The 13,700-nt window shown below is 40.4% G+C and overlaps 1 protein-coding gene across 1 annotated transcript; it reads left to right on the forward strand.

The window, feature by feature from the left end:
• The first annotated feature begins 38 nt into the window (after nt 1-38).
• On the forward strand, nt 39-13,256 carry LOC101862639 (EEF1A lysine methyltransferase 2). Its single transcript, XM_005095882.3, has 7 exons — nt 39-165; nt 3,456-3,566; nt 4,322-4,387; nt 5,768-5,885; nt 7,096-7,203; nt 8,881-9,112; nt 13,083-13,256. Exons 2-7 carry the CDS (start codon nt 3,511-3,513, stop codon nt 13,175-13,177), a joined length of 675 nt encoding a protein of 224 aa, XP_005095939.1. The 5' UTR covers nt 39-165; nt 3,456-3,510; the 3' UTR covers nt 13,178-13,256.
• Nucleotides 13,257-13,700: the final 444 nt, after the last annotated feature.

The following is a 13,700-nucleotide window of genomic DNA, read 5'->3' on the forward strand; positions in this document are numbered from 1 at the left end:
GGGCCATCTCCTGTATCAAGGGGGGTAACTCGTATCAACAGTTCCATCACTAATCACAACACACGACTACACAAGTTTACACAGATCTAGAGATCTATAAAGAAGTCAAATCTTGCTGGCTTAATAAACATACTTCGATTGGAGCATTGAATCATTCAGAAGCGTGTATGTTTCTTTAGTAGGCATATTGGTACAGGGATTGGATTTGAGGATACTAGTTTTGACCCACCCTCGATTACTTCTGATTCTACTTCTAAGTCTACTCTTTAACAAGACTGCCTTTTAAAGTTAAAAAAAACCCATTACTTTTTAATGCGCGTGCCGATAACATATCCGATATGGAGAATAAATATAGCCTATCAAACCACCAGATCTATATCTAGATCTAGAGGCTCGAGCTAGATATCTAGAATCTAGATCTAGATCTAATTGCAAAAAATCATGACCGGCTCTATTTCTCCGAACGTTCGGGAAAATAAACTTGAGCTCTAGATCTAGAATCGATTTCTCCGAACGGTTTCCGTTCTCGAGATTTGTTGATAATAAACGAATGGAGTGGAGTGGCCCATGTGTGTGTGAAAGGTGTGAATGTATTAGGGGTGGGGGGATTTTTTTTACATGAAGGATTTTAGTTTTTGCTGGGTGACTTAATGCAAAATAGGTTTCCCAGTCCTCGCAGAATGAAAGGATGACGCCTAAATCTCGCAGATAACCCAAAAAATCTTGAGATCGGAAACCGTTCCGAGAAATAGAGTTCAGCTTTATTTTCCCGAACGTTTGGAGAAATAGTCACTACGAAAAATCAAATTATGGTCAAATTCAGGGGGCATGACCCCCCTGAAACTCTCCAATGTTTTGGTTGGGTCAGAATAAGCATGGGCGAAGTCGAGTCGAAGTTCGGAATTCGACGAATTCGTGGGATTGGAGTCGGAGCTCGAACATTGGGCAGGAGGCCGAGTCCGAACCCGAATTCCCAAACTAGAGACTAGAGCAGCCAGGGAGAAAATGGAACACAAGGAGCGAAAACATATTTAATTTGTTTAAAACTAAATAATTTTATGCAAAACTGCACCCAAGAAACATTTAAAACATTGCCTGCCTCAATCCCGACATCTGTGACCTCTTCCCCGCTCCTCCCCCCTCCCCGACCCCTTTATCTGCACCGGTTTCGGGACGTCGGGATTCTCTACAGCGTGGTCGACTCGACGGGTGGAGGGAGAACGACTTGACACGAATCCGACCGAATTGACCTTGCCTTTCCTCAAATTTGATTGGCTGCTATCTTGACCTGAATTCGGATTTGGAGTCGAATTCGACGAACTGGAAACCAAAAATCTTCAGAGTTGAAAGTTCGGAAGTTGTCGGAGTCGGCCCACCCTTAGGTCAGGGCCCACCTGAAACCCCCCTTGACTTGTTAAGAACAAGTGAAATTTTACTGCTCATTTTAAATGTAGGCAGGATCTAGAATCTATAGATCTATCGGTATTTTTTTTTACTAAAACACGCGTCTCATGTACACATTTGATATACTTTTTTTCTAGTAGTATTTTGCATGCTGAACACGAATATGGCCTTCATTTTTGCCGCAAATCAATAGTTACTGAGTTATTAATGTTTGAAAACAGAACTAGGACCAGTGGCGTTGTAGTATTTGACTTATTTTTAATAACATGGGGGGGTTTCATCTGACCTAAAAAGAAACTGGGGGGTTTCAGGGGGGCATGTCCCCCTGAATTTCACGATGGTTTGATGTTTTGGCAATTAGGATTGATATTTACAAGAAAACAATTGATTTGCAAGGGTTTTAGTGGCCACACATGTGTTCTGCTGGCAGTTTAGCCTCCATATCAGTGCATCTGTGTGTGGGTGTAAAAGTAAAAATGTTACCGATCTATCTACTGACAATACATCGATACCGAATATTTAAATCAGTACCGATGTCCAGTACTTTGTGTGGATGATGCCAAGTCTAAACAGACGAGACCCACATTCTTAAATTGTACCGGCTTATTTTTTTGCTACGGACACATCGTGGTATCTACCATTGTCATGATTTGTTTACTCACTACTTTAAACTTTAATAGAAACACGTGTTAGTCCTGATTCTGGATGTCTTTCTTGCGCTCATTATTTTTTCTCCCGAGTTCTCCCCTCAGACCGCACCATTTACCATCATTATAAATTGTTATTTTATATATATATATATATATATATATATATATATATGTGTGTGTGTGTGTGTATGCGCACCCCCTTTTTTCCATTTAAATGGAAATAAGGGAAAGGAATTAAGACTTAAATATTTGGATATATATATGTGGGCGTTATTATACTTAGACTATGAGTAGATCTATAACTATGTAAAAGAAAATTCTTTGATCATTATGACATCGTCAATTTGTGCCATGATATGGGTGGAATTGGGTGCTCTGCATTTTTTTTGGCACCTGGAGTTATTGGTATAGGCCTAATTGTAAAGCCTGTTCATTTGTCTATCTATTGGTGAATCTTACTCTTACATGATAGAAATTGATATATCTTTGCGATTGAAGGAGGTGAGGGTTGCCTTGCGTCAGAAGTAAAATTTTATTACTGTGAAAATGTCCGTCAAAGTTTGGAGACTCCCAGAGCAGAGTGTCCTTGGAAACTGCAAATTTTAAAGTTCAAATAGAACACAGACGTGGTTGTTGTTATCGATCCAGCAACATCTGGGCTCTCGCCCTTCGAAGAACTCAGGATGTGTTATATATAGGGCCGAAGCAGAGTCGTTCTTGCACAGCATGTCGTGGTACTGATACACATTGGTTCAATCCTCCATCAAATCGTAGTGACATTCTTTAATTGTCACCTCATAAAAATTTGCTCTGGAGCCACTGCTGGTTCTCACGGGCACCCAAAATTACGCACATCACTCAGACATGCACATATATACATAATTTATTTTCCTTCTATATATAGGCAAAATTCTATCTTCCCTCTGGTGTCAGTATTATTGCATATATATGGGTTATTATTTCATTATAGAATAAACAAGGGAAGCCAATGAGTGGGGACTGAGTTGTGACCCTTGAAATCAGCCAAGAAAACCAATCTGTCTAAACACCTGCTTTATGGTCTCCGTATGGCTGGTACCAAACTTTTCATCTAACACTTGTATGTATGCTTATAATATGTCACACATTTGAAAATGCTCTAATAATAGCCACCTGTCCTAGACTTTCACTGATTCAAACAACCACTACCCCCCTCCTCATGTTTTTTTAAAAAAAATCTATAGTCCACCTCTGTATAAGAGAAGCACTTTTTTCTTCAGGCGATGGGTAGCCGTCTTGGACAGTTGACTATACATAGACTTTATTTACACGTGTGTGTGTGTGTGTGTATGTGTGTGTGTGTGTTCCTTCAAAAGATTTGAACACAGGTACAAAACAATCCTTCTTTTCTCTCATTTTCAGTCTTACCTGCGACTGATGGTGTTTGCAGTGGCTTTCAGACTGGACCTGCAACAGAATGGAAAAACAAAATGATGCTGATTTTGAATCCTCAGAACTGGGAACAAAGCAATAGTGTGTATACCATTCTTCTCAGCTGATGTATAGGGGTATCATAGACTCATGGGATGGTGGGAGGTACAGGCGCTGCTGAAAATATACGCGCGTGGGGCTGGCAGCGTTAAATGTCTTCACAAAATCAAGGTTCCCCTATATGCACCAATGACATATTTTTGTTTCCTTTCTTCATCCCTAGTCGTCTCTGTTAAGAGGAGAAAAACATCTTATTTTATTACCAGTATTATTTTATAAACTATGATGGACATTTATATGATTTATATTGACCAGTTTCTCTTGGGTGTTGCTCATTTCACTTTTCAACATAAAATTCATGATACCGGTACCCCAAAGTTATTCATCTGCAACAAAATGGATACATTTTTTTGATAGATAATTCTCTCTCTCTGTCTCTCTCTGTCTGTCTCTCTCTCTCTTTGTCTGTCTCTCTCTCTCTCTGTCTCTCTGTCTCTCTCTCTCTCTCTCCCTCTCTCTCTCTCTCTCTCTCTCTCTCTCTCTCTCTCTCTCTCTGTCTGTCTGTCTGTCTCTCTCCCTCCCTCCCTCCCTCCCTCCCTCTCCCTCTCTCTCTCCCTCTCTCTCTCTCTCTCTCTCTCTCTCTCTCTCTCTCTCTCTCTCTCTCTCAGAGTAAAGACATTCATTGTTTTTCGAATTTTCTTGATTTTTCTGAAGGCAAAATGTTGTATCAGTAATATTCTCTTGAGGCGCGTACAGACTTTTTTCTATGTTGTTGCTTTTTTTTGGTTTTGTTCCAGCTGGGATGACACGTACGCCCGAGAACTTGAAGCCTTTGGTGATGTTGGAGATGTTGGTGAGATATGGTACGGCTTTGTCTTTGCTGCGTCAAAAAGTAAAATTTCGCTGTCACTGTCAGTGTCAGGCTTTAAAAAAAAAATTTAGTTCATCTTGTCATTCCTGTGAGGTGCAAATTTTCAAATGATGAATAATATTAACAGCTTCCCTTTAAACTCTATAATTCTCAAAGAGCAGAATGAAACTAGGCAGGCATGTGTTTCTCAAATTCAAGAAATAAAGATAATAGATTGCACACCTTCATCTACGAGATGCATTGATTTTGCCAAGCATTGGGGGTGGTGGGGGGGGGGGGGGGAGAAGGGTTTTGCCTTTTGTGTCCCATCATTAAAATTAAAGCTAAAGCAAAAATCTGCTTGATTTCTACGACCGGATGACATACCATTACCATTCTTCTTTGATTATTTGTGCCATGTTGATTAAATATTGTGTAAAATGTGTAGATGGGGCTTTTTAATAAAATCGGATATAACGTAAATGTTTGAAGTGTCTTTCTTTTTTTCCCTGAGATAACACTTATTTTTTCTCTGATTTAATCCCAGTCTCTGCTCTTGTTAGTTATTATGTAGAGAAGTTGGATGTTTTTAGACCAATTACTGTCCCCATGGTTTTATGCACCCCGCATAATTACCAAAATTTGATCTTTTTTTGCATTATTTCTGATTATTTTCCTTTGGCCTTCTTTACTAAAATTAACAGAATCGCATAATTTCACCTTTTTGGGCTCAGTCTCCATAATTTCAGAATTTTTCTTGCATAAAAGACGGGGACAGCTGCTATGACCTTCCAAGCACATTTATCTTACTTTTCTACTGCAAATTCTATACACTCCACAAAAGTGATCTATCGTTTAGCTTGAAAATGAAATATGTCTCTTTCCAAAAGTTTTCTTTTTTTGTCTTGAAACAAAGAGAAGCATGATGATGCGATGGTGGTTTCTTTCATTTCATGTTAGGAAAGACATACAGACAAATGTGGGTGGTTGGCGGGTACTCTGGTGTGGTTTGCTTCTTCTTTCCTCTGAAACCTCTATCATCCTTATCTCCCCTTCTTCTTTTTTATGTTTGTTACTCTCTTATAACTCCTCTAATCTTCTGGCACTCATATGACCTTAGCCTTATGCAGTTGCGAGCGGGTGGGGGCAGAAAGAGGAGACGAAAGCAGACGATAGAACATTGCTAGAGAGCAGGAAAAAAGGTGAACGAAGACAATTTTAGAGCCCAAAATTTTTCGGTCGCAACCCTGATTCGAACCTGGGACCTTTGAATGAGAGGCCAACACCTTAACCTCTAGGCCACAAAAGGCCCTAAAGGGAGAGTGAAGGACTTGGATTTAAGTGGCATCCTCTCACCATAGCAAACTTTTCCGTTTTCCCTCGTTTCTCTCAGGTTTGGGGAGGAGGTACAGGACAGAATGGTGAGATGGTTGACGAAACAGGAAGAGGTTCTCGTCTCGTCTCGGATTCTTGACTTGGGCTGCGGCAACGGCATGCTCCTTCTGGCTTTGGTAAGAAAAGATTGCTTTTACTACGCGACAACTTTTATTTGTTCTTGTGGAAGATGTAGTTTTACTTTTTTTTTCTCTCTCTCCTTATACCGACAGGTATATAAGGTGGAGAGCAGTGGACGCCACACTTGTCTGTCCCTGGCCACGTCCTCCAATTTCGACACATCCAGGCCCTGGGTGATTGCCTCATCCCTTATTGTGCCTCTATAGCTTCCAGTTGGTCTTCCTCGATTTCTTTTTCCAGTTGATTTCCCATATCATGTCAAATAGGGCATTCTTTTCTTCTGCTTTCTAAGAACATGTCCAAGATATCTCCATCTTCTCCTGTATATGGTTGTGTTGATATCTTCAATTCCAGCTCTTTTCAACACTTCATTATTTGTAATAAATTTATTCCATTTCATCAGTAGAAATATTCGCAAACATTTTGTTTGGAAGCTTTTAAAAAATTTTCTTTGAATTGTTTTGTTTGTTTTCCATATCTCTGAACCATACAAAATGTTGTTATATATATCTTCGGAAAGCTGTTTTAAAACTATTCTAAGCCTAGAATATAATATTTTTCAGGAGAGAGCAAAGATTAACTGTTTCCTTCTTCTAGCAGTTGTACTTGCATAATGTTTCTTTAGTTGCTTTTTTTTTCAATAGGGATGCAACCAATATAACACAAATTACGATACTGCAAATTTTTTTTAATTTCAAAATTTTAGCCATAGCACATATGAATAGCTGGCCAACAGTTTGTTCTCGTGGAAAATTAAAGTAAAGTAAAGTTGTTCCCACATCCGATCCGGACATTGGGGATTGCCTTGTTAGTGAGACAACTTCCTGGGCCTTCGGCATATTGTGGTAGGGTGGCCAGTTACTTTCCACGCCGCCTTTACTTCCCCAACTTGAAGTCAGGTACCCATTACTGCTGGGTAGGCAGGAGGGGGTCCCAAAAAAAATCTGTGTCCAAACCGAGGCTTGAACTCGGACTTTCCGCTTTTGAGACGAGCGCACTAACCGCTGGAAAATTTTGTTTCTATAAATTGTTGTGTTTATAGGACACAAGGTGAGGCGACAGAATGCAGGACTTTGGTAGTTTCTCTCTTGTAACTATCTGGTACGTATACAAAACAAGAAATGATCACTTTATGGGTTGTTGGTTTTTTTATTTGCACATGATGAGAGGATTTTCAATCCTGTCTTTTTTTTTTTTAATCTCCAGAGAGAAGAGGGATATGAAAACCTTGTTGGAGTGGACTACAGCGAGGGGGCGATACAGCTGGCGAAGCAAGTAGCAGAGAAAGAAGAGCTGCAGGGTGTGGAGTTTCAGGTGAGTCCGATTCACTCAGAGTGGGTGGTTGACGGGTGCTGTGGTGTGGTTTGCTATCTTCTTTCCTATCAAACATCCATCGTCCTTATCTCCCCTCATTCTTTTTTTATGTTTGTTACTCTCTTGTAATACCTCTATTCCTCTGGCGCTCATATGACCTTATTGTGTTGCATGTGCCGTAAAACTCTTACTAAAACTAAAGATCTTGTCAGTATATTAGAGTTTTAGCGCCTATAAATGACTGCTTGCTCTGTACGCTTCCCAGGAAGTTGAGATTGTTTCAGAATGCTCTCAGGTCTGCTGGGGTAATAGTATAGATTGTGAAGCTTGCTGCTGAGCGGGGATTTGCGCTATAGAAATGCTTTCTATTCTTATTATAATGAAGACAGTTGAACCTGCTCTAACAGCCACCTGCTCAAGACAATCACCTCTTGAGTCACCCACTTTCTACAAGTTCTCCCCTTTTGCTTTTTGTATAGTATGATGGCACTGTCCAAGACATCTACCTGTCTGAAATGAACCACTTACCTGTTCGACAATGGTTGGCCATCTTGGACTATTGAGCAGAGTAAGCCTGAGTTCCTGTTTCGACTCCTCTATTGATATTCACCCCTTTGGCGCTCATATGACCTTATGCAGTTGTGAACACCGTAAAACAGTACGAAAACAAACAAACCAGTAGGACATTAAACCCACAGTCTAGCACACTCATAGCAAAATCGATGGGCTGCGTAAATCTCTTTGTTATGCTTGAATTTCGCTGTGTCCCTGTTTTAAACACAAAGAATATATACTTGTATAGGAGAAAGTTTTGGACCGGAAAATCTGTTTGCTATGTGCATGTTTTCTGTGCGTGTGTTCCCTATGTGTAGGTCTGCTATAGGCACGTATTGTTCTCTCGGTGTGTGTTTTATATATGCGTGTTCACTATGTGTATGTTAGCTATAGGCGCGTATTGTTCTCTATGTCTGTGTTTGTTATATGTGTGTTCCCTATGTGTATGTTAGCTATAGGCGCGTATTGTTCTCTCGGTGCGTGTTCCCTATGTGTATGTTGTTCTCAATGTGTGTGTTTGTTATATAATATATGCGTGTTTGCTGTGTGTATGTTAACTATATGCCTATTGTTCTCTGTGTGTGTTTGTTATGCGTGTGTTTCCTATGTGTATGTTAACTATGTGCATTTGTTCTCTCTGTGTGTGTTCACTATGTGTGGGTTCCCTATGTGTATGTCTGCTATAGGCGCATATTGTTCTCTCTGTGTGTTTGTATGCGTGTTCACTATGTGTATGTTAACTACGTGCATATTGTTCTCTATGTCTGTGTTTGTTATATCGTGTGCCCTATGTGTGTATATTGCTTTGTGCATATTGTTCTCTATGTGTGTATTTGTTATATATGTGTGTTCACTATGTGTATGTTAACTACGTGCATATTGTTCTCTATGTGTGTATTTGTTATATTATATATGTGTATGTTCGCTATGTGCGTTTGTTCTCTATGTCTGTGTTTGCTATGGGTGTGTTCGCGATGTGCACATTGTTCTCTATGTATGTGTTTGTTATAGATCGCTGCGTGTTCGCTATGTGCGTGCTACACTGTACACACTCGCCACCAATTTTTACCCGCCATTAGCATGTGAAATGTAAATGACATGCACCTCTATATTCTATCACAGGTGTGTGATATCCTAGCATCTACGGCAGTGGAGGGTTTGTGCGCCGGTGGCAAGTTTGACGTGTGTCTTGACAAAGGCACGTACGACGCCATCTGCCTCCTGCGCCCCGAGGTGACCACAGACAGAGATATGTATCGGCAACATGTGCACGCCGCCCTGCGGCCCGGCGGGCTTCTCCTGCTCACCAGCTGCAACTGGACCAAGGAACAGCTGACGCAGCATTTTGAGGCTGGTGAGAACGACTCGCGATGAGCTCAGTGCATTTTTGTACCATCTCCATCTATACATGATGTTATATTTGTGAAAGTACATCACTTTGGCCTCCTATAACTTCCCAACCTTTAGAAATTGACAAAATTAACGGTGGTTCAGAATCATTTAAAGGGTGCACAGTTATAATATGGCGTCTTAAGTCACTGTAGTTTAATTTTCAGTTTTTCATTAGTTTCGTTTAAATCTAATCTTGGGAAAGTTCGTCTTCTTAGACGACATGGTAAACAAGTGAGGGTTCCGTTCACAAACAGTGCATACTGGTTCCACAATGACTTGACGATTGATTCTTTTGAGTAATTTGAGTCCCTTCATCTAGCGGGGTACCCAGCTCGTTTTTAATAATAGTGAAAACAGTTCATGATCTTAGCAAAGAGTGAGCTTAAGAAGAAGTCACATTTTCGTTGTTTAAAAAAATATGGAGATAGGACCAGAAAAAAGCTCTGAGGTCACAAACTGTGATGTAGAGTTGAGCATGCATATTTATAAATTATTTAGAGAGAAATTGGTGAGAAGCGGATATCTTTTCGTTTCGGATGAATGTGTGATTGAAATGCATAGAAAATACGAAGAAAATTCAGGACCTGAAAGTCTGTTTGCTGTGTGCAGGTTTGCTAAGTGTGTGCCAGATGGTATATTTATTGCGGCTACATGTAGCCCCTCCCCCAACGTTCTTTGAAATACCCTTTCATCGTGACAGTACTGGATCTCTAGAGTTGAAAAATTACTGTCATTTTCCCATTGTGGTATCTTTATCAGTCAGTTTAGTTTGTATCTCTGGGTTCAAGGACAGTACACTTGTGTATAGATTATGGACTGCAATTGGCCATTCCCAAAGGGGGGACATTAACCTGTTCTTATGCGCAGTAGAATTGTAAATAGACCAATTCATCGATGTCATGTTCAGAACTGGGCCTGAACTGCAACTGGGAACTGCTCCTTTTTCTTTCTTAATCCTTACTATCGTAATTTTTCCTCTACTTCTTTTTTATGTTTGTCACACTCTTGTGACCGCTATTACCGGGGTGCCTTGATAGTTGAAGCAGACTTTGTGCTGTTGAAGCTAGAGAGGTGAGCAGAGTAAGTCTGATTCCCGGTAAGGACTTCTCTTTTGACATCCACCCCTTGGCGCTCATATGACCTTATGCAGTTGCGAGCGCAGTAAAACCTCTACCAAAACTAAACGAAAGATATTCTGGAAAAAATACCAGCAACGTTTAGTGTTAGCCCTTCTTGCCCTAAGAGTACTCGAATCTAGATTGTAACTAGCTGGGTCCCCTTTCAGTGAAAGGAATGATCGGTGCATTAACATCAACTGAAAGTCATTGGCCTACAACATACACTCTACTGGAATGGAGCAATAAATCTTGAGACAAAAGTGACACATATGTTTCCAAGTTGCTGAATAACTGCTCAGTATTGCGCGACAATGCGTGATAGTATCGAACGGAAGTACGACTTGAAAGAAACAAACCTGGCGGATTTTCTAACATTACAGAGACAGAAGCGTCGGCCTACAAAAGCGATCGGTGAAATAAAGAAATTTAGCTTTTTTCAGCAAAACTGTCTCAAAACTGAAAAAACGAAGGGCGTCATGATCTAGTAGTAGTAGTATAGGGTTTTACGGCGCTCGCAACTGCTAAGGTCATATGAGCGCGCCATCATGATCTGAAGAATATTTTAAAGAATCTTTTAGCGAAAACCGCAAGGCGATCGATGCAGCCATTAAAAAGCCTTTTGAATAGCAAAATTCGGCCACCACAAATATATAATAGATAGCCTACCTTGTCTAATTTATTCATAATGATGTTGATCTACACATTAGAATTGGCAAAGCTTCCAAGGCCATGAGCAAACTATCAAAGAAATTTTGATGCTACTGAAAGCTCAACAACATCAAGTCCAAGATGAAAGATGTAGTTAGCATGGTTCTGATCGCATTGCTGATGTTGTTGTTGTTGTTGTTACTAATTCAGATCATGCTGCTGATATGCGAGTGATTATAGCCGCATGAAACATTCGCAGTTCTGCACAATCAATCCTTCAGAAGTGTGTGTTGATTTCTGCGTACTCAGTCAGTGCAAGAAACAGTATTGTGGGTGGTTGGTGGGTGCTCTGGTGTGGTTTGCTCCTTCTTTCCTATCAAACATCTATCGTCTTTTTCTCCCCTTCTTCTTTTTTATGTTTGTTACTCCCTTGTAACACCTCTAATCTTCTGGCGCTCATATGACCTTATGCAGTTGCGAGCGCCGTAAAACCTCTACGAAAACTAAAAAAGAAACAGTATGACTTACTATTTCAATCCATACACTGAATATTCCCATGTCCACTGACACTGATGTGGGGATCCCAGGTCTGTGTGGGCAGTGAAACTGGCTGGACTGTAGCTGAATATTCCCATGTCCACTGACACTGATATGGGGATCCCAGGTCTGTGTGGGCAGTGAAACTGGCTGGACTGTAGACTAGAGAGGAGCTGTTGCTTTGATCTTTGGGCTTTCATCTTTGACTAACCACAGCACAGCCTACAAAAATATTATACACTGGAAGAATCAATACCTGATACTGTATGCTAATGAAGCCAACTCTAAACTTGGTGAACCTAAAGGCTCGGAAACAGAATAATATTTTTAAAATTCTAATAACACTGAAACCCTAACCCTAACCCTACCTAAACTCTGTAACCTAAAAATAAGCACTGTTGATGTCTGTCAGACCCCCATTGAATGGGTGGTTGGCCGGTGTCTGGGTGGTTGCTCCTTCTTTCCTAGCAAACATCTATCGTCCTTATCTCTCCTCCTTTTTTGTGTTTGTTACTATCTTGTAACACCTCTAATATTCGGCACTCATATGACCTTATTGTGTTGCAAGTGCCGTAAAACTCTTACTAAAACTAAAAGACCCCCCATTGTAATTGTGTAACGACGCGGTGGAATCAGGCGCTAGTCAGTTTTTGGGCATGTGGAGTTATTGGTATCATGTGAAAGCTGATTTATTTGCCTTGCTTCCAATGAAATAAATATATTCCTTTCTTTTGAGTAGAACTCAAAATATATCTGTAATTGAAGGAAGTGAGGTCACCTGGTTTCAGTGGTGAAATTAGAAAGGAAATGGCCACCAAAGTTTTGGTAACTCGAATTGCTAAAGAGTCGTTGAAAACTGAAAAGTGACATATTATGTTGTGCCTTTACTTTAACACATGGAATGTGGTGACCAAAATTTCCAAGCTCGCCGAAAAATGCCTTTTGCTCCGATTTCGGTATTTTGAGGAGCGCCTGATTTCACCACGCTGCTTCACAACTGTATAGTTTAAGGTTGACCCACTCGAAAATGCTGGTATCAGTACATCTAGTCATCTAGTAATATTGTGTGCTATTGGCTCATCTGTGTTGTGGGCAAAGCTGGCATCATGATAGCTCCTCCAGGGTCTTTACTTTACTTTATCCGTCCTCTTGTACCTCTAGGGCGTCGAGGGGAGAAGCTGGTTACTTCCTTTACTTTACTCTATCCGTCCTCTTGTACCTCTAGCACTTACTTTACTTTACTTTATCCGTCCTCTTGTACCTCGAGGGCGTCGAGGGGAGAAAGAGCTTCCTGTCTCTAGCAAGTTTGATGGCCTGGCTGGGTGGGATATTGAATGTTCTCAGGGTATTTTTCACACCCTGGATCCAGTTCTTTCTTGGTCTTCCTCTTGCCTTCTACCCTGATACTTTTCTGTAGTAGGCTTTACTGGCAAGCTGGTTAGGTGTCATGGGTGCTCCCATGAATTTGATAGTTTATGATGAGTTAAATAATTTAGGTTATGGGGAGAAAATCAAAAATCTGTTCTTTCTGGATTTTCAAGTTTTGAAGTATGCTGTCCGTAGTGAAGCAGACGACTAGCTCAATTTAATGATAGTTTGTCTTTATTTTTTTGGGTTTTTTTCTTGCAGATTTTGATTTGATGGATGAACTTCCTGCTCCCAAATTCACTTTTGGAGGTCAAACTGGACAGACGGTGACCAGTCTAGCTTTCAGGAAGAGATGACCAAAGCTGTGAAATTCACTTTTTGTTGTTGTTTTTTTTGTGTGTAATAAAGTTGATCTTACCTGAGCTCTGTGCACAAGAATGTCTTTTTCCACTCTTTTCTTGGTTTTTGGTGTGTTTGTTGTTAATGTTATATATATAACTTTGGGTTATATTTCATATGTTTTGTGCTGTTTTACTTTTGTGGAAGTTTCATGATTCACTCACTACTTGAAGGACTGTGTCTTCCTTAATTTGTGGGTGCTCTGGTTTGGTTTGGTTCTTCTTTCCTATCAAACATCTATCGCCCTTATCTCCGCTCCTTATTTTTAATGTTTGTTACCCTCTTGTGACACCTCTAATCTTCGGCACTTGTATGACCTTATTGTTTTGCAAGTGGCGTAAAACACTTACTAAACCTAAATAAACCAGCGGCATATGCCTGCCACACCCTTAGACAACTACCTTTTCCTCAACAATGGATGGCTTTTTTGGACAATTTTGTCTGTACGACTGTAAACGTATGTCGTATAAGATTGAGATA

This window comes from Aplysia californica, unplaced genomic scaffold (assembly GCF_000002075.1).
Source record: "Aplysia californica isolate F4 #8 unplaced genomic scaffold, AplCal3.0 scaffold00116, whole genome shotgun sequence".
In the NCBI taxonomy this organism is placed as follows: Eukaryota; Metazoa; Mollusca; class Gastropoda; order Aplysiida; family Aplysiidae; genus Aplysia; species Aplysia californica.